Raw genomic sequence first — 22,357 nt, 5'->3', positions numbered from 1 at the left:
GGAGCACATCCGGAACAGGAAGGTAGAGAAGGGGCAGGTGACTAGGGTTTCGGGGAAGAAGCCCAAGGGATCAGAAGTTGGGCCGAAAGGCCAACAGAGCCGTAGCCACTGTAGGAAATGCGACAAGTTGCATGAGGGAGTTTGTAGGTTGGGAGCGTCTGGCTGCTACAAGTGCGGCAAGACGGGGCACTTCAGCATGGATTGTACCGCCCCTTCACCCACCTTTCAGACATCAGAGTTTTTGTGTTTCCACTTCAACCAGAGGGGCCACAAGAAGGCCAATTGTCCCTAGTTAACAGCAGCAGCAGCCGTGCCGGTGAAGGCACCAGCCCCAGCGACCCTGCAGATTACTGATGGCCGGCAGGGAAAGGCAGAGGCTCCAGTGGTAAGGAGCCGGGCTTTCCAGTTGACTACCGATGAGGCATGCACCGCACCCGATGTAGTGACAGGTATGATTCTTCCCCACTGATCTACTTATATGATGTTCATGATATTGATATATGCTCTGTATATGCATGTTTAGGGTCGTTCCATGTAAACGGTATTCCTGTACAGGTGTTGTTTGATTCAGGTGCCACTCGATCTTTTGTTTCCCTTGTGCTTAGTAAAATGTTTCCCGAGTGTTCGGTCATGTTGGATTGCCCTTTAGAGGTAGAGATTGTTGATGATCGATCGGTGCGAGCATCAGCAGTATTCCGAGATTGTGTGCTAAGATTATTCGAGTAGTGCTACCTAGTAGACTTGGTTCTGATACCTTTGCGGGGGAACAAGGTTATTATCGGCGTGGATTGGCTAAGCCCCAATGGGGCGGTGATCAAATACGCGCAACAGTTGGTGCAGATCAGGACCCCAAGTGGGGGAGAGCTGGTGATTCAGGGCGAGAGGCCACAGTGAGGACCAGCCTTATGTTCGGCAGCGAGGGCCAGTCGTTACCTTCATCAGGGTTGCGCAGAATATGTCGGCTATGTCATGGATACCCGGGAGGCGGGTGAGGCGACGGTGAGTAACGTTCCGGTGGTGCGAGACTACGCAGATGTGTTCCCAGAGGAGCTTCCTGGGACACCTCCAGAGCGATAGGTGGAGTTCAGGATCGACTTAGTCCCTGGTGCAGCTCTGATAGCCAAGGCACCATGTCGATTGGCTCCTCCTGTCTACGCAGCTGCAGGAGCTGCTAGACAAAGGATTTATCAGGCCGAGTAGTTCGCCTTGGGGAGCCCCGGTTCTGTTTGTTATGAAGAAGGACGGGTCACATCGCATGTGCATAGACTATCGGGAGCTGAACAAGGTAACGGTGAAGAACCGTTACCCACTCCCGAGGAATGACGACCTTTTTTACCAGCTTCAGGGAGCATCTTTGTTTTACAAGATTGATCTGCGCTCGGGATACCATCAGATGAGGGTCAAAGAGGAGGATGTGCAGAAGACTGCGTTTTGGACTCGCTATGGCCATTATGAGTTCGTGGTGATGCCCTTCGTACTCACCAATGCTCCCGCCGCGTTCATGGATCTCATGAACCGCGTATGTAGGTCGATGCTGGATCGGTCCGTGATAGTATTTATTGATGATATCTTGGTTTATTCCAAGACGTAGGAGCAACATGCGGATCACCTACGAGAGGTTTTGGATACTCTGAGGAGGGAGAGATTGTATGCCAAGTTCGCCAAGTGTAAGTTCTGGTTGCGCAAGGTGCAGTTTCTTGGGCACCTTGTCAATCAGAACGGGATTCTGGTCGACCCGGCCAAGGTGGAGGCCATGATGAGATGGGAGGTTCCCAAGTCTCCATCTGAGATTCGGAGTTTCCTGGGATTAGCCGGCTACTATCGGAGATTCATCCAGGATTTCTCCAAGATAGTCGTGCCATTGACTCGACTTACGAAGAAGGCCGTAGTTTTCTATTAGGGACCCGAGCAGCAGATTGCATTCGAGACTCTGAGACGGAGATTGTGTGAGGCGCCAATCCTAGCTATGCCTAAGGGCGTAGAGGATTTTGTTGTATACTGTGACGCGTCTATTGCGAGTTTAGGTGCGGTTTTGATGCAGAGAGGGCTCGTTATTGTTGGGTTTTGAGCATTCTAACACTCCTAAGTGTACATGCAACCCTAAATACCTTGGATCTATGTTTTCTCTATTATACATGCAAATAAGAACTTCCAAGTTATTATCCTAATCTAGCATACAAAAACAATAACTATAGCAAGATAGAATACATACCTCTTTGGTGTAGAAAGTCTAGTCTTCATGAAGCTTGAGTGCCTAGTACCCCAAGTGTGACACCTCAAATGGAATCACAATCATCAAAACACTTGGAATGACTTGAGAGAATTCTACACTCATCAAAATCGGCTAGCCCTTTTACTTCACACACTAGTGTGATCCTAGTCACCGATTTTGCCAAGAATAATATCTTTATATAGTGTTACAATTAGGGCAAACCCTAATTGTCATGACTTTCCATTTCCTTGGATCCATGGGTTCAAATACACCATGGAGCATCCATGAACCATCCTATGGGTTTTAGCCCAACTTGATTATCCATGGAGCATTAGCCCACTATACAAGTATGGATGATTTACACAATCAACCCATATATTTAATTAGTCTTCTTTTGATCACTTAATTAATCCTAGATTAATTCTTGATCAATACTAATTAAATAATCTTATTATTCTTATTATTAATATACTAGAACTTATAATATATTAATAACCATAAGTGTCTTATTTCTCTCATCCAAGTGCATGATGGTATGCAACCCAAATGGACCATGCCGGGTCGGGTCAAGTCTTACCAAATATAGTTATGGACTTAGACATTAATCCAACAGTCTCCCACTTGGATAAGTCTAAAACTATTATTGCGTATGACTTCAGGAACCAACTGGCAATCGTAGCTCTCAAAAGCTTCCGTCGAACTCTGACCTTGTCGATGAACTCTGACCTTTGTCAGTGACTTGTCCATTAGATAAGGGATCATATATTCCTCCATTCTAGATATCATATGGACTGAGACATGGATTATAATCATTCTCTCTGTCCATTTGTTGTTTCCCGATTTCCGATTTATGACGACTGACTAATTGAACAAATCAAATCAGTCCTGGCCCGGCCGAGCACTTCCATTTGTCATCATCAAATCATCGAGGGGCCCACAGATATCGCTTTTATCCTGAAGGTAAAAGGAATGGATAAACTTCGACTCATATGGCTTGTTCTACTACTTGTTGAATCATACACAAAAGCATGTTTTATAGCACCGAGTTACCAAATGCATTTTCATGCAATCATACTATCAACTCATAGTAACAACTCATATCTCTAGGTTTGAAGAATATAAGATATTATCGTCTCATGACCACTCGTGATAAAATCCATGAAGTGATTCCAATGAGCGCGGGTTGAATCCAATACTTAGAACTTATGAGCACTCATGAGTGTTGTAGCCTTGTCCAACACCTTAGACCTCTACAACCCATCATGACAGTCTTAATTCATATCTACTTCCAAAATATGACCGACTGTGGATGGTTTGAATAACTTAGTCATTCCGGAAGAATAACCTAGTTTATTCGGGAAGTCAAAACATGCAAAGTGAAACACAATAATAATTGAATCCAATATGGTCTCAGAACTTATGAATATAAATAAAACACCTTTTATTTATCACCATATGATTACACATTATTCATTGTATACTATTTCAGCTATCAACTTTAATCTTGAATTTAAAACAATAGTTGTCCCATGCTCCAAGCATGTACACTATGTTTTTCTCAAACACTAGTCATGCCATACACCAAGTATGCATACTATGTTTGTCTATGATCTTTACTTTGTGAACTAGATCAATTGAACATAACTTCAATGATTCTCTTTTCACACTCCCAAATCCTTACTACAAATGCAAGAATTCCAAATTCATGCCATTTACTGAAATCTGTCAGATTCTAAACTTATATGCATTGATCCTCTTGTAATGATTATGCACAAAGTCATAAAGACTTGGCAACAATCATTACAGAGTATTCCAAAGGAGATCAACTCCTTGGAAATATCCTTCTTGCATTAAGTTTCCTTAATCTTACACAGATTGAAAATTCTAACTTTGAAACATTTCCAGATTCCATTTTGACTATCACTTCTGAACAAGAGTTGCCTCCTTACAGATTATGTCAATATGGTCCTTCCAGAATTATCACTATACTTCCAACTGTCCTTGAGCAACCAATCTTTGGTAAACCTTAGATTGTCCTCGACAATTGTTTAATCCTTTTAGTCATATCTAGTTCTAAACCTTTTCCCTTCTTAATGCCCCAGGCATTTTGAAAATTTTAGAACGGATGATTATAGCACATGTAATCGATCCTATATCCGAAGCATATGGGACACGATTCATGATGTCTCACATAAAGACTAAACTAGTCTTTTGCTATAATATGTCCATTTCAATTTGCCAAGTTCTCATAATTTAGATTATGAAAAGGGATGTCGTAATCATAATCGAATTTTAGAACGCAAATAATGGACCCATATACAGAATTTCCTTATGTTGAGCCATTCCAACATGAAATTCATATATATTTCCTTGACTAAATGATTAAAACCTCACGATCTAAGCTTAAGCTTATAGATTTGAGATGAAGCATAATTTCCTCTCCCTTAATTATAGCAAAACAACTTTTTCCCAATTGAAACTTTTGTTTTCTATAATTAACATTGCTAGCTTGCAATACTTAACATAATTATCATGCTCCCACTATCATGATGATTATTAGCATAACAGTTATGCTCCCACTAGCTTTGACATGTACTCAGAAATCAGCTGACTTTCTTACCAAAGTTTAGATTTCTGATACTAGATTGTTTTGATAAGACTTTATCAAAATCATACACCTTCCCTTAGATAGCACACTTGTGAGTCTAAACAATTATGAAGAGGTATGCCGTAATTATAATGGTTAGACCTTTTTGCCACTTCTCACAAGTCCATATTAGTGTGCCGGTTAACCACACGCGCTCCACTAACGACTTTGAGAATGCAAATATCACAATTGCTATCTAGATAAAATCTACATAGTGAAAGTGTTTCCTCACCATCATTTTCATGAATCGGAGAGAAACCTTATGACACTTAGATTTGCTGGTGTATGTGTTCTTATCCATGTGAATTGTCATAACCATAGTCACAAGACAAGGATAATAACAAATCCAAACTAATATGGATTGAACTCAATCTTAATTTCTTGCCACCTGGCAGTGCAAGGGCCTGCCATTGCTTCCAAGTTGTTGTGCAACCAATTGAGAACTCTAAGAACTCATATGCAAAGCCAACTTTAACTGGAATGGGCACAGAATATGTCAATATGATAGGTTATAAACCTCAAGTCATGTGCTAGAGAAGAACTTCAGGTTTTATTCTTGATTAGTTCTTGAGACTTTCAAGACCTTTAAGACTCCCACTGTCCTCTTGACATATAAGACTCCCTTGTCAAACATCCATGAGATAGTGCGGATTCTAATCAAGACAAACACTTCACACAATTGGCCTTAGTTGGTCTTTGTTTTATCCAAAACATCACAACTTACCAATTTCAAATGTACAAGAGTAGAAAACTTTTACTCTTACATTTGACAAGTGTTTTAAACCTTCTTTAAGACATGTCACTCAAGTTACAATCTTGGAGTATGACTCTAAGACTTGTATTGGAACGAAGTATGACTCATCTTCTTGATTTAACCATTTCAACAATTCAAGATCCCTCTTCTTAGTCATAAGAATGCACTAAGATTTACTTAGAGAACTAATTGTGCTATGGTTTCTTAATCATTAAGATGATCACAAAAGCTTATACTAAAGTACTCTCCCATCTTTTCAGATTTGAGAAACTTTTATCCTTCTGCCTAATTTGATTCTTCTTATTCGCTCTGCCATACATTGAAACTTTTTCCAATGTCTCAGAGTTACACTTAAGCTTGTAAGTATAATCATATTTACTGAACTTAAGTAAATCATGACGAATAGTCTTATCAAACTTTTGTGGTGGACTAAATCAGTGCACAAGACTATGTACTCGATCCCTTAGTCCATTACTTGACTCACACATCCATGTGAATAAGTAATTAGTCTTAATTTTCCAATGCTTGAAAGTTCTCATTCATCATGCTATACAACTTGCATGATTCCAAGTTCCGGTCCACTTGAAACTTAGGTGATGAGAATCTTTCCTTATTTGGTAAATCTAGAAATTACCACAAATGAAAGAATCAATTTCATATTTCCACTCATGCTCTTAATGGAATTATATAAGCAACAATTTTTCCTCAAATGCCATTGTAAGGATATTTTAAAATAAATAAAATCAAAATTTTCTTTTATTTTAAAACTTTGCGGAAAAACTATCCTTACAATCCATATGAAAACTTGTTGTTATCTATTCCTAAGCAATATCTCATAACTCCTAAGAAGTAGCTCAAGAATCTGATCTTCAAACTATGCGATAGAAATCCATCTACGCCATCAGATTCAGCATAATCTTTCTTAAAGTTTCTTCACTTTTCTTTCATTCTTAAAACATCACCATGTGACCCAGTCACATCATGTATCAAGAATCTCAGAATAGAAACTTAACAGAGTTAGATAGTGGAATTTACCTGAAGTAGAGTCAAACTTATTGACTTTAACATCCTTAGGTAAATTTTGGCAGCTTCGCAACCAATGCCCCTTTCTTTGGCAATACAAACATATGGACCCTTAGATAATGGTACACAGGACTATCACAGACTTAGCTTTTCTCTTTACCATTTGGTCAACCGAGTTGACTATGGCCGATCCCTTTCCATTGGGAAGAGAGAGTTTTTCTGGATTTCCTGTGTCACTATTGTCAATGTCCATCAAGTTTTAAGGAAGTTGATCTTAACAAATAGATAAGATCATTAAGGGTCTTGTCATAGTCTGTTTCATAGGTGTCCCAAAGGAACTCACTATGTGACTTAGAAAGTGATTGAACCACCAACTTTCTCAAGACTTTGACACCCAACTCTCCCGGCTTGTCAATATGTGACTACATCTCCAAGATGTGACCACACCTTGACCTTGCCTTGCCAATAGGGCTTGAGTGACCTTAAACTTTTCAAGAACTTATGGGTTAGGGAGAATAATTGGAGGAGGAGAAAGAAATATGATATCCCTGGGACATCATCTTCATTAGGAAACCTTGTTTCAAGAGATTCGGAAGATCATAGGTGTCTAAACCAGACATCTTTTGGGAGATATTCAAGATAGTTGATTTTAAGTCCTTAATATGACACCCAATATGAAATATTAAGGCTAGGACCCAACAAACTATTTTATAACTTAGAAGAGGTATGCCGTAATCCAAGCTATAAAATATTTGAAGGTAGGTGAATGACGATTCACCAATTTCCACCAAGATAAACGAAATGTATTATTAGGTTTTAATTGGTTTTGAAACTCCTAGATCTTTGAGATTCATTGAACTGTTCAAAGGCATGTTTCAATCTCGAGTGTGCCCTTCAGGTTTTGTGACTGGGATGCCGAGGATCACAAAACAAGGTGTGAAGTAACCATGCAAATCACTTGGTACCCTTAATAAATTACCCCTCAATCGATGTGCCGGTTAACCACAAACGCTCCATCGATACTATGATAAATATTAAGTCACCCTTTACCTACCTTGTTAAGTCCAAGTTAGTGTGCCGGTTAACCACACACGCTCCACTAACGACTTAGACAAAGTGTAAAGTGTAATTTCATGGATTAGCACCTTATTCACATTTTTCCTAAGTAACTAAGATTGGGTATTATTAAGAGTTTAGTTACTTAGTATCTTTCATTAATACTTTTAATGAAGGGAGAATTCTAGTCCTGTCAAACCCGTTCGGCTAACGACCCTCCACCAGTCAAGCAAGCGGTGGGTGAGAGTGGACACCCATTAAGTTGCCATTTTATAGGCAACAACCTTATACCCACCTTATAGACCGGCTTCGTGAATGAGGTGTACTAGCGGTAAGACTGACTTTACTCTTATACATATATATATTATTAACTTATAATATTATAAAGTATAAGGGTTGAATTTTAACTTTTAAAATTCTAAGGGCCAACTTGGAATTAAAGTATTCATACTTGAAAACTTTTTCAAATTCCAAAACTTGAGGGCATGTTTTGAAACTATTCAAAACTAATTAATTCCATAACTTATGTGTTTAAAGTAGTTTTAATCCAAAAACTCTTCAAGTTCCATAACTTGAGGACAAGTTATGGAATACTTTAAACTAATAAAAGAACTAACTTTTTCTTTATTTTATAACTTATGGATTTAATTATGGTTACATATTTTCCTTTAATGAAGTGACTCTTGAACTTCCATAACTTGAGGACAAGTTATGGAGTCATAAAAATTATTCAATGACACAAGACTCTTCATTTTGTAACCATTGCCAACTATTATGAGTTTTATGAGTCTTTAATGTGACTCTTCATGTAACTTGAGGACAAGTTACACAAACACATTTTATACTCAACTCTTAGATTAAAATGGATTGAAAACAACTATTTCACTCAACATTTCTATTAATCTAAGCAACTCATAAGAACAAGATAATTCAAATCAAACTTTTTCATGTAATTAGTCTAAACCTTAAACTAATACAAAACATGAATCTATTGACAATTATCTTTGAAAATGGATTAGCATGAACATTACGACATCAAAAACAACTTAGGGTAATGTTCCTAGTCCATTTCTAGCCAAAAAACTCGAAAATATGCTTTCTGGGGTCCAACTCGTCGAGTGCATGAACCAACTCGGCGAGTTGGATCGAATTCATCACTTTTTAGGCATGGACTCGCCGAGTCTCCTGATGGACTCGCCGAGTCTGATGGCCAGACAGCACCAGATTCGTTTTTTCAGCTTCTATTGCAGGTATAACAAGAAAACAAGCCTAGGCTCTGATACCACTGTTGGGTTTTGAGCATTCTAACACTCCTAAGTGTACATGCAACCCTTAATACCTTGGATCTATGTTTTCTCTATTATACATGCAAATAAGAACTTCCAAGTTATTATCCTAATCTAGCATACAAAAACAATAACTATAGCAAGATAGAATACATACCTCTTTGGTGTAGAAAGTCTTCATGAAGCTTGAGTGCCTAGTACCCCAAGTGTGACACCTCAAATGGAATCACAATCATCAAAACACTTGGAATGACTTGAGAGAATTCTACACTCATCAAAATCGGCTAGCCCTTTTACTTCACACACTAGTGTGATCCTAGTCACCGATTTTGCCAAGAATAATATCCTTATATAGTGTTACAATTAGGGCAAACCCTAATTGTCATGACTTTCCATTTCCTTGGATCCATGGGTTCAAATACACCATGGAGCATCCATGAACCATCCTATGGGTTTTAGCCCAACTTGATTATCCATGGAGCATTAGCCCACTATACAAGTATGGATGATTTACACAATCAACCCATATATTTAATTAGTCTTCTTTTGATCACTTAATTAATCCTAGATTAATTCTTGATCAATACTAATTAAATAATCTTATTATTCTTATTATTAATATACTAGAACTTATAATATATTAATAACCATAAGTGTCTTATTTCTCTCATCCAAGTGCATGATGGTATGCAACCCAAATGGACCATGCCGGGTCGGGTCAAGTCTTACCAAATATAGTTATGGACTTAGACATTAATCCAACAGTTATTGCTTACGCTTCGAGGCAGCTGAAGCCTCACGAGGCGAATTATCTGACGCATGATTTGGAATTGGGGGCTGTTGTTTTTGTCCTCAAGATTTGATGTCATTACCTCTATGGGGTTCGTTGTACCATTTACACGGACCACAAGAGCCTGAGGTATCTCATGGATCAGTCGAATCTGAACATGAGGCAGCATCAGTGGTTGGACGTGGTGAAGGATTATGATTGTGAGATCCTTTACCACCCGGGGAAGGCCAACACGGTGGCCGATGTGCTTAGCCGCAAGGCAGCGCCAATCAGAGATATATGCATGTGGATGACAGTAGTGACCCTATTATTGGAGCAGATCCGACAGGCCCAGCAGGAGGCTATGAAGGAGGAACATCGGAAGAGTGAGCGTATAGTGGGTCAGGTTTCCTCTTTCGACTATGAAAGCAGGGGATTATTGACACTACACTGCAGGATATAGGTTCCATACCTTGGAGGCGTGCGCCAGGTTCTGATGGAGGAGGCGCATAAATCCTGATTCTCCATTCATCCTGGGCCAACGAAGATGTATAGGGATCTTCGTGTTGATTATTGGTGGCCTTGCATGAAGCGGGATGTAGCATGGTATGTGGAGCGGTGGTTGACCTGCAGGAAGGTCAAGGCCAAGCACCAGTGGCTACACGACAAGATGCAGCCGTTGGATATTCCGCTGTGGAAGTGGGAAGATATTACTATGGATTTCATCACCAAGCTTCCCAGGACCGCACGGGGAGTGGATTCCATATGGGTCATTGCGGATCGGTTGACTAAGAGTGCCCATTTTATACCGATCCAGGAGAGCATATCGATCGAGAAGCTCGCCGATATTTATATTCGATAGGTGGTGGCTCGACACGGGGTGCCGGTCTCCGTGATTTCTGACAGGGATGTTCGGTTCACTTCCAGGTTTTGGAAGAAATTCCACGACGAGTTGGGTACTCGTCTGCATTTCAGCACCTCCTTTCACCCGCAGACGGATGGCCAGAGTGAGCGGACCATCCAAACTCTGGAAGATATGCTGCAGGCGTGTGTGTTAGATTTTGGCGGTAGTTGGGATGCTTACCTTCCGTTGGCTGAGTTCTCTTATAACAACAACTGCCACGCGAGTATTGATCGTCTACCCTTTGAGATGTTATACGGGAGGAAGTGCAAGACCCCGATATGTTGGGGTGAGGTTGGCTAGAGGGTCATGGGGAGCACCGACGTAGTGCTCAAGACGACATAAAGGATTCAGCTGGTCAGGAGCAGACTTCAGACAACACAGAGTCGGCAGAAAAGCTATACCGACAAGCGTCGTTCAGACCTAGAGTTCCAGATTGGGAATATGGTTCTCCTAAAGGTGTCTCCTTGGAAAGGCGTCATCTGATTCAGGAAGCGGGGCAAGTTAGGCCCCATGTATATTGGACCTTCCAAGGTCATATCTCGGGTGGGCAAGGTGCCGTATCGGCTGGACCTGCCAGCCGAACTTAGTCAGATTCATAGCACCTTCCACGTCTCCCAGCTACGGATATGCCTGGTGGACCACTCGACAGTGGTTCCCCTAGAGGATATTCAGGTTGATGACAAACCTGAACTACATTGAGCGGCCTGTGGCGATCCTCGACCGGAAGTCGAAAGATCTGAGGAACAAGAAGGTCGAGCTGGTGAAGGTGCAATGGCAGGATTGGAAGGGCTCGGAATGGACGTGGGATCCGGTAGACGAGATGATGGAGCATTTTCCATAACTCTTCCAGGATCGAACAGCAGACTTCGAGGAAGAAGTATAAAATAAGCAGGGGAGATTTGTAGCACCTGGTTTCTGCTATGTATTTTATTCTAGTATCTTGCATTTTGGCGTTGGACTCGGAGAGTTGAGGTCCAACTCGTCGAGTCGGAGCATATTGGACACAGAAGTTTAATGACCTACTCGACGAGTCCGTGTCCGGACTCAGCGAGTAGACGCTGTCCAGACAAAACCCTAGATGAGGTTTGCATCCTATTTAAACCACTTGTTCAGCCTCCCTTTCGTCCCCAATGCTTCCAGAACTCCCCTTAAGCAAGCCCTAGCCATTTTGGAAAAGACTAAGGCATTTTTGGTGGATCTTGCTAGTTGTGACCATAAGGAGGAAGGGAAAGGCTTGAGGAAACAAGTGAAGACCAAGGGAACCCGAGTTTGTGCATCTTCCACAGTTCATTGGAGGTATAAAGCTGTAACCTTGCTCTTTCATTTATTAGATCCCTTTTTGAGGAGATTTAGGGTTTTTATAAACCATTTTTGGTGACCAACCATGACTGCAAGCATGGTTGGGGGTTGAGACTTCAGAATCAAGCCATTAAGGGAGTCACAAGGTAGTTAGGGGTTGCTTTTGCACTCATCCAAGGTACCATGCATCATAAGAGCTTATTTTATGACCTTTTGAGATCAAAGTCCCATGCATGCACGTAAATTTGTAACTTTATGTTCTAGAACGATTGAAGGAGCTTAGATCTACCTTTTGGTCAAGAGTTGTACGCTGGAAATCGAGAAATGAGACTTCGACATGCCCGACTCGACGAGTCGTTCTTGGGACTCAGCGAGTCCGAGGCAAAAAACTTCCCTTTTCTGTTAAGGTTTGAAGGAAACCATTTGAGTTCTAGAAGGGTTTTTAGAGGGTCCAAGGGAGAAACCCAACGTATTGGAATTAGCCTTAGATCTAGAGTTCATGGGACTCGACGAGTGCAAGAACGGACTCGACGAGTGCAAGGCAATCTCCTTACAATTAAAGATGAAGTCGACGAGTTGTTCATGCAACTCGGCGAGTCGAGGACATGACTTTTTTATCAGATGAAGGTTAACTCGACGAGTTGTTCATACGACTCGACAAGTTAAATGAAGATTCATTCGATGTTCATAAAGAAGGGAGAACTCATCGAGTCGTTGCTGAACTCGAAGTGTAGAGTCGTGGATAAGGACGGGTAAAGAGTTAGGGACTCGACAAGTTGGCGGCCCAACTCGACAAGTCGGGTCAACTGGAAGTTGACTTTGACTTGGACTTGGTTAGGGGTAAAATAGTCATTTTTCCCTAAGAGTAGATATCAGATTCTAACTGAGTGTTTTGTGGGATTATAGCCGGAGGGTTACCGGAGCAGCAGTCAGTCAGTTGCTGAGCAGTTTTTCAGCAGTCAACCTTCTGAGGTGAGTTACCTTCCAGTAGTGGTGGGTTTACGGCCACAATGTCGGCCCACTAGTAAGAGTTGTACGTTAGATGGTTGTCTTTGTGATATTCATCTAAGTTTGCTGCTACCTGTTATGTTTATGTGCTTTCAATATGTGTTTATGTGGTAGTAATAGTAGGGTGAAATAGTCCCCGGTAGTCGGGTGAAATAGACCGACGGGTACGTCAAGCACCCTAGAATGGCTTGACTTGGGTACGTCAAACACCCCAGAATGGTTTGACCTGGGTAACTCAGACACCCCAAAATTGTCTGACAGTACATTATGTTATGCTATATGTTTATGTGGTAGTAGTAGGGGTGAAATAGTCCCCGGTAGTCGGGTGAAATAGACCGACGGGTACGTCAAGCACCCTAGAATGGCTTGACCTAGGTACGTCAAACACCCCAGAATGGTTTGACCTGGGTAAGTTAGGTGCCCCATAATTGTCTGACAGTATATTGTATGGTATGTGGTACCATGGGGGAACTCACTAAGCTTTGTGTTTACAGTTTTTAGTTTTGTTTCAGGTACCTCTTCAGCAAAGGGGAAGGAGATGGCGCGGTAGCTGCACCTCATACACACACCTCAGATTCTGCATTATGAGTTTTCCTTGGGATTGTACTCTGATATTATCACTATTTTAGGATTTGGATTTTCAGACATTATACACAGTTTTATGAAATGTTATGATTTGATAATGTTTTCCTACGAACATTTTAATTAAAGTAATTTATAAAAAAATGAAATTTTTGGATGTGAAAAATGGGTTGTTACAATGGGCTTTATATATAGACTATCAAGTCGAGGACTGGGTAATTGGGACTTGGCCCAATAAAAGGAATAGACGTAATGAATGGTGTGGACTTTTAGTCAAGAAGGTTATTTTGGGTATTAACTTAGTAATTATTATGTAATAGTTTGGGATCCCCGGTGAGGCAGCAGTGAGAGATTTACAGTATTTTAGCACTACTTGCGAGGTGAGTTATCCTCACTATATCAATAGGGTCTAAGGCACCAAGGCCGACCCTTTATGGATTGTATCTGGTTATGGCATAATATGTTTATTGATTACATCTTTGTAGTTAGGATGGTGATATGCTTATTTATAGTGACCTGGTTATAGGATGATGTTATGTTTGTGACCGGTTAGGTTTGTATCCCGGTTATTGGGATGTTGCTATGATTAGTGATCTGTTAGATCAGTTTGACTATTTCATGATATGAGCTAGCATACGAAAATTTATGTGCACATGTTTGTTTGATTGGGGGTTGGGTTGAGGCCGAATCTGCTTTGTGTTGTAGGCCAACATACCCGGTGAGCGGTCCGGATAGGCTGTTGGCCCTGCGTGGCGGGCCAGTCATACCGAAGGCTCGGGAGTGGTCCAGATAGGTTGTAGGCCCTGCAAGGCAGTCCAGTCAGGCTGAAGGCTCATTATGCATGTCGTGCTGTATTTGTTGTTATAATATGATTATGGTTCTATGAGGTTGGTATTTTGGGGGAACTCACCAAGCTTTCGGGGCTTACAGTTTCAGTTTGTTGTTTTAGGTGCATCAGGGGATCGCGGCAAAGAAAAGGCGTGATCGTACAGCTCCTCATGTTTTAAATATGTCTCTGGGAAAACTCTGATATTAGACTATTTTGGAAAAAAATTGTAATAACTACTGGTTTTAAATGTTTTGAAAAAGTTTTAAATTGGCTTGAATTTTATAAGTGTTACAAAGAAAATGGGAAGGCCTTAGTTGGATTATGATCTTACTCATTGGAGAAGATGTGGTAGGGAAGAAGAAATGGGCCAACAAGTAGTAGAGGCAATAAATGTGGTTCTAGAGGCTAACTGATGGTAAAAGTAAGATGGGGCAAAGTTTAAAGGGCCCATAATTTTAGTTTGAAACTAAACCTAAGTTTGAGACTAAACCTGAGTTTGAGACTAAACATGAACCAAAAAATGACATACCTAAAAATGATATGGAAAATGAAGGGGATGACATTGATATATATCAAATATGGATAGCATTATAAAATCAATTAAAGATTTACGGGCAAAGTATAATAATGTTGATATAGTGGGTACTCTTGGACATAATGAATCTCAAATCAATGACTTTGGATTTATCAAACCAATCCCAATGGTAAGTGTTTACTTCTTTAGGTGTTTGCAATTTCAATTAACTCATTTTGTTTAACTTAATTGTTTTTTTTAGGAAACCAATGTTCAAGAATAGTGTATTGATGATACTTAGTCTCAACATGATGAAAGTGAAGATGAGGAAGAAGGTATTAAGGATAATTAATGTCAACATGACCAAAGTGAAGACAAAGAGGAGGGTATTAATGACACCTAATAAATCATGAGGGTGAGGAGGACATCAGAGAAGATAACCAAACTAATACTATGTGAGATAATCAAACTAATACTATGAAAAAGCCATTGTGTAACTAATCCCCCCCCCCTCTTTTTTTTTTGGATGAGTTCACAAAATGCATTTCTTTTGGATTAGGGACATGATTTTGATAGCCCTTTTTTGTTACGAAATAGTCATTGTGTATGCTTTTGTTTATAACTGTTTGGTTAACTAATTGCCCGTTTTGTTTATTTTTTGGAAAGTTAAACACTATGTGATATTATTTGTACAAACTATGTTGGTTTCTTATAGTCAACGTAATTTCTGTTTTGGTTAATTGATTTGCATGTCTGCTTTGGAATATTTGGTCATTTTTTGGTTTAGAATCTCAACACATAGATTGATGGTTGTAAACAACTTACAAAAACAACCATACATTTCATAGATTTCATACCGTTACATTATAAAATAAACATCCAACATTTCATACCATACATTGCAAAAGATATAACCGTACTTGATCAACCTAACATTACATAACCAAAACCAAAACAATTACAATGAAACAACCAAACACCAAATCCAACTCCTAGCAAGAGTTCCACCTTCATGTTCTATAGAAATCTCTTGTACTACTTCTGCCGCATCTTCTTCTTCCATAAATTCTTTAAAATCTTCATCAATGGCTTGATTTCCTTGGTTGTAAAATTCGAACATCGGGTCCTTGTACAACTTGTTTGGTAATGGAGGATTTATCCACTCAAAGAATTTGCAATCCTTCTCTTTATCTTGTATTGCACAAAATTATGCACATTGTAACTTCCAATAGGTTTAATTTCAAAAGTATTAAGTTACTCACCGTGAAATTATTGCAACCATTTAATCTCCTTCCAGATTTTTCTGGTTTCTACAAAATCCACTTACCAACTGGATCATTACAATTGTACCTTCTTCTTTGACTGTTCCTAGCTGACCGATTAGCACTGTTGTTGGAGACAGAGGAAGAGGATGCCATCTTCCAGCTTTGTGATTTTGGTGATTAGCAACTTAGGGTTTTGAAGGACGTATGTAGCAAATCGGTATATGGTTCTTAAATAGGATGAGTGAGATACTTGTGTTGACTCAGCTTCTAGGTAAGCAAAATAAGCCACATCATACAGTTGCAAGCCTTGTTATCGGGTGAAAAGGGTCTGTCACCGTTTTAACTAGTATTCCTTGTTTTTTCGATAATATTTTTTTAGTTTAGAACTTTTCTTAAATTATAGTAAAATATTAAGACTTTATTGGATATTTCCTTTAAAAGTATGGTAATTCCAATAATATAACAATAACATACGGTCATTTTTGTGAATATTTTTAATAATATTCTTAAAACATTGATAGATAATGTTGATTAATTATGATCCAGTCGAGCATCATCAAGAATTTCATATATTAACCTACTAGTCAACGCCAAGGTATATGATTTGATTACTAAATTAAAGATACTTAGTACTCCTAAACAATGAAGGATAATTTTATTAATTATATTACATTCCAGCACGTACCATCAAGAATTATGTGTGTTAATCTATAGTCAACCCCATATTATATGATTGTATCAGGTTTGATTACAATCTTTAAACCAAGAATCATGCTGGCATGCTACAGGGTGAATGAGGGTGTCAACAAAGAAACTGCTCAGCCTCTAATTATAGGGTATATATGACTTTAAGCGTACCAAATTAAATAACTTAATGAAGTGTACATTCAAGCATAGAAGAAACTAAATTGTGCATGCATGTAACTCTTCGTTCATTGGTGTTACGCCTAAACAAGCCATATCTTAATAACTGTATGTTACATGATTGCTCTTCTAAACGCAAAAACAACATAAGTCATCAACAATTGTCACTCGAGTAGAACAATAAAGAAATGCTTTGACAACATATAAGTGCTAAATAATAATAATAATAATAATAATAATAATAATAATAATAATAATAATAATAATAATAATAATAATAATAACAACTAAATAGATGCATTTTTCTAAGCATGTATAAGATGATCACACGTCTAGATACTTCAGAATATGAACTTATGAAAGAAATGAAGATCTTCCAAGGCTTCTTTCCATTGGTTCTACTTAGTTTAGTTTTTACATCAGGATCAGTTCATGCGCAGGATGATCAAGATCAATCAGGTACTAAATCAAACATTCAGTAAATACTATCGAATCTATTGACGAATAACCTCTCTTCCTCCTCCAATTGCAGGCTTCATAAGCATAGACTGTGGAATTGTCAAAGGCTCAACATACACAGATAATCAAACAGACATCAACTATGTATCAGATGCTGACTTCATCGATAGTGGCGAGATCCATAACATATTGCCCATATACAACTCCTTCACCCTTGATACACAGCTTACCACCCTCACAAGTTTTCCACAAAACACCAGAAACTGCTACACCCTAAAACCAACCCATGGAAAGGGTAATAGGTATCTGATTCGAGCAAGGTTTATGTATGGGAATTATGACTTCAATGGCATGCTTCCAGAATTTGATGTTTATCTTGGACCTGATTACTGGGATACAATGAAATTTAACTCCTCATCTAAACCAGTAAACATGGAGATCATACATGTCCCTTCATCAGATTACATACATGTTTGTCTTGTAAATACAGGTCGTGGAACTCCTTTCATATCAGCCATAGAATTAAGACCTCTGGCAAACAACATGTATGAAGAAACTAGTCTTGGATCAATGTACCTTTTTGCACGTGTAAATTTTGGAACTTCATTTGGAACAGTAAGGTCAGGCTTCTAAATGTTTTCTTACAACTAACTTTACACTTAGGTTTCATTGAATATTTAGGAAAACATAAGTACTTATAACTTCGGTTTTCTTGATTCTTGACATAGGTATAAAGATGACAAGTATGATCGACTATGGAGTCCAATTAGTTGGGCTAATAGTACGTACTTATACACATTTGACAAAGTTTCTGCGTTTCTTTTCACAACCATTGATCCACCATCTGATGTCATGACTACTGCCATCACACCAAGATACCCAATGGAGTCATTTAAGATAGGGTGGACTCCTGATAATGTCACAGATAAGTTTCTTATCTACACACACTTTGCTGAAATTGAAATACTGAAAAAGAACCAGACCAGACAATTCAATATTTACCTAAATGGGAGCCTCTGGTATGGAAATTTCTCTCCTAAAAATCACACAACAACCACTATCTACAGCACTGAACCTGAGATAGTAGCACCCACGTATACACTTACTATAAACAAAACAAAAAACTCAACACTTCCTCCCATCATCAATGCTCTTGAGGTTTACGTATTGAAGCAGCTCCCACAAAGGCAAACAGATGATCGAGATGGTAAGTGTAAATTTGTCTTTTGATTTAGAACAGAGTAGGCTTAAATTAATAGTTAGCATCACTTATCTCGTTTCTTTTGTCTGTATAATGGAAATAATTAATTAGCTGCTGCGATGTGGAGCATTAAGTCGACTTACATAATAACAAGACACTGGCAAGGAGATCCATGTGCTCCACAGGAGTTTGTTTGGGAAGGCCTCGGATGCAGCTACAATGACACCAAGTCCTATAGGATAAAATTCTTGTATGAATACATTTCCAAGATCCCTTCGTTATATAATTTACATTTTACTTGCAAAAATTTATTCACGGTTTTATTTGAAATCAGGAACTTGTCTAGCAGCGGACTGAATGGAGGAATTGATCCAGGATTTGCTAATCTCACAATGATAGAGACCTTGTAAGTCAACACTACTAATTAGAAAGATATACAAAATGAAAACATAAACAAAAGTTAACTCCTACAACTGTATGTGTTATTCTCTCCATTCCAATTTCAGGGATTTGTCAAACAATAACTTAACAGGAGCTGTGCCTAATTTTCTCTCTGGAATGAACTTCCTCAAGGTCCTGTAAGTTATCTTCCCCTTAAGCTATCATCAGTAGTAGTCTAGTTTTATGAGATAAAACTAATCTTATTTATTATTCGTTATAGAAATTTAAAAGGAAACAATTTCATTGGACCAGTTCCAGCACAGCTCATAGAAAAGTCAAACAAGGGATTATTGTCATTGAGGTTGGCTACTGATTTCTGATTATTATGACTATCATTATGTTACTATTCACTGCTTTAGAGTCTAACACTTATGCCCCGAAATTAGTTTTGATGGAGAGAGCAACGATGATAGTTTAAGTTCTTGTGGCATGAATCGTTGTAAAAACACAAAGGATAACAACATCATTGTTCCAATAATAGCATCTGCTGCATCACTCTTGGTGATATTTACTGCAGTCATGGCGATATGGATTATTAGAAAGCAAAAAACAAGCGGTATGAAATTCAATACTCTTTCATTAATAACGTTGTAAGAAAAACTTTAGTTACAACTCACACATGCTTGAAAAATTGCATGCAGACAAAAGGAAAATAGGCACTGGGATGCAAATAAGAAAACAACAATACACATACTCAGAGGTACAAAGCATCACCGATAACTTCAACGTTGTTATTGGGAAAGGAGGATTTGGAACTGTTTACCATGGATCTATCGATGATACAGAAGTTGCTGTGAAGATGCTTTCAGAATCATCGCTCCAAGGGGACAAAGAATTCCAGGCTGAGGTAACTTCCGAACTAAAACATTTGAAAACATGCGTATAATAAGAAGGAAGAACCATAAAAAAAATGTATTCAATTAAAATTGCATGGAAAGCTGAAAAATCTCTTATGCGCACAGGCCTATCTTCTACTGAGTGTTCATCATAAAAACTTAATTTCGCTTGTTGGGTACTGCAATGAAGGCAACCAGAAGGGAATCATTTACGAGTACATGGCTCATGGCAACTTAGAAAGGCATTTATTCGGTAGTCAACTACTCATCATCATTGACATATGTTTTTCTCTATGTTCAAAGTTAAGGAACATATTACAAACAAGACTAATTAATTAAGTACTAATATTTCAAATTACTTGAGCAGATACGAGTTCAAGTATCTTGAATTGGGAAGAAAGACTACAAATAGGATGTGATGCAGCACATGGTTCGTAACAAAATTATTTAAATTCTACTTGCTTATATTTTTCTCTTTTATATATAATCACCAAGATCTTATATATATGGGATTCTTTTTTTAGGGCTGGAGTACTTGCATCATGGGTGCAAACCACCGATAGTCCACAGAGATGTCAAGTGTAACAACATCTTACTGAATGAAACTTTTCAGGCTAAACTAGCAGACTTTGGGTTGTCTAAAGCTTTTCCAACCGAAGGTGGTACCCATATTTCAACAGCAGTTGCTGGGACTCCTGGATACCTCGATCCTGAGTGAGTTTTCCTAATCTTATATTTAAAACTTGTATTTATTGCAATGCGAAAGAATTGTTTTTTGAGGATCAAGATTTTATTTAGAAAGAAAACTTTGAATTAGATATAAACTAGTAGGTGATCCCGGCTTCGCCAATACTTTTTTTTCTTCCAAATAGACGAAAAGTGTCAAGTTCATAATACAATAAATCTCAAGGTGGCAAACATAAAATACAAGGGACCAAAAGTGTCAACATCTTAAAACTTTTGTGGCAAAATTATGAAAAATAAAAAGTTTGTGGAAGATGATTTTTTTTTTCAAAACAGACCAAAAGTGTCAACATCTTAAAATAAAACTCAAGGTGGCAAATATAAAATACAAGGGACCAAAAGTGTCATGTGGCGAAATTATAAAGCATAAAAAGTTCGCCGAATATGTTTTTGTTTTTCAAAATGGACCAATAGTGTAACTTCTTAAAACTTTTGTGGCTAAACTATGAAACATCAAAGGTTCTTGTTGCTAACAATTTTCAAAATGGACCAAAAGTGTCAACTTCCTAAAACTCTTGTGACTAAACTTTGAAACATAAAAGGTTTCTGTTCCTAACTCGGTTATGATCTAAATATATATATTAATAAACCTTTCGTCTACCATCACAATTTCAATTACAAAAGAATAATGCGACAAGCCTTGCAATTTCTTTTCATTGTTAACAATGGATCATTTGGTATAAATGCAATATGAATTTTGTCTTTCAGGTATTACACGTCAAATAGGCTAACTGAGAAAAGCGACGTTTATAGCTTTGGGATTGTGCTTTTGGTTATAATTACAGGAGAGCCGGCAATAACAAAACATGAAAACGACAACATCCACATATGTCGGTGGGTCAATCTAAAGCTCGCAGAAGGGGACATGAAAAACATTGTTGATCCGAGGTTAGTGGGTGATTTTGACATCAATTCAGCATGGAAGGCAGTGGAATTGGCAATGGCGTGTGTTTCCCACACGCCCAGCAGAAGACCAACTATGAACGAAGTGGTGATGGAGTTGAGTGACTGTTTGGTGATAGAGAGAGCTCGTCAGAAGACGAAACCAAAGGAACTAACTGCACTCAATTCTCTTAATATGGAGAGTTCATATGGTCCGAATCCAAGATAGTGAATTTATTCATTCAGATCACATTTTTATGTGATATTATTCTGATCGATTCTTATTGTGTTTTAAATGGTGTTGCCAGCTTCTAGAATGAGAGATAAGATTGCACTAGCTTAGCTCGTTTTCACTTGAGTCGTTGTGCGTAATAAGTGTAGTGAAGTGATTGCTTGCACCCTTGAAAATATGTGTTCTTGTAGTTGGTTTATAAAACCAACGTTCTCTTTCTAGGATCCTTTTGGATTTTTTCTCATAGGAATTTATATATAAGATCTTTACAATATAATTTATGCATTTAACTGTATTTTGTAATCAGACACACACATCCTGATATTTTATACCAACCTTGAAATTGAATGATCTACTTCCCAATTTTCTGACTGTAGACCATCATTAGGGTTTTTCAAAGTTCCAGAAAAACAGGCCCACAGCTTTTTTCCATAGGGAAAATTTGAATATGTAACTGTAATATGAATAATTTATCACAAGTAACATCAACTAATAAGTTGAGCTTGAAGAGAATCATCTGTGTTCCAAGTTATTGGAAAATTCAAATATT

General features: G+C 38.5%; 1 protein-coding gene across 1 annotated transcript; it reads left to right on the top strand.

Moving 5' to 3' along the window:
* The first annotated feature begins 17,323 nt into the window (after positions 1 to 17,323).
* Positions 17,324 to 22,063, top strand: LOC111904692 (putative leucine-rich repeat receptor-like protein kinase At2g19210). Its single transcript, XM_042901674.1, has 13 exons — positions 17,324 to 17,471; positions 17,545 to 18,091; positions 18,200 to 18,678; positions 18,784 to 18,922; positions 19,007 to 19,078; positions 19,179 to 19,250; positions 19,334 to 19,414; positions 19,500 to 19,669; positions 19,755 to 19,960; positions 20,076 to 20,202; positions 20,317 to 20,379; positions 20,474 to 20,663; positions 21,402 to 22,063. Exons 1-13 carry the CDS (start codon positions 17,324 to 17,326, stop codon positions 21,802 to 21,804), a joined length of 2,697 nt encoding a protein of 898 aa, XP_042757608.1. The 3' UTR covers positions 21,805 to 22,063.
* Positions 22,064 to 22,357: the final 294 nt, after the last annotated feature.

Source organism: Lactuca sativa, chromosome 4 (assembly GCF_002870075.4).
Source record: "Lactuca sativa cultivar Salinas chromosome 4, Lsat_Salinas_v11, whole genome shotgun sequence".
Taxonomy (NCBI): domain Eukaryota; kingdom Viridiplantae; phylum Streptophyta; class Magnoliopsida; order Asterales; family Asteraceae; genus Lactuca; species Lactuca sativa.
The sequence above is the reverse complement of the archived record's forward strand: the minus strand, read 5'-3'. Positions and strand labels throughout refer to the sequence as shown.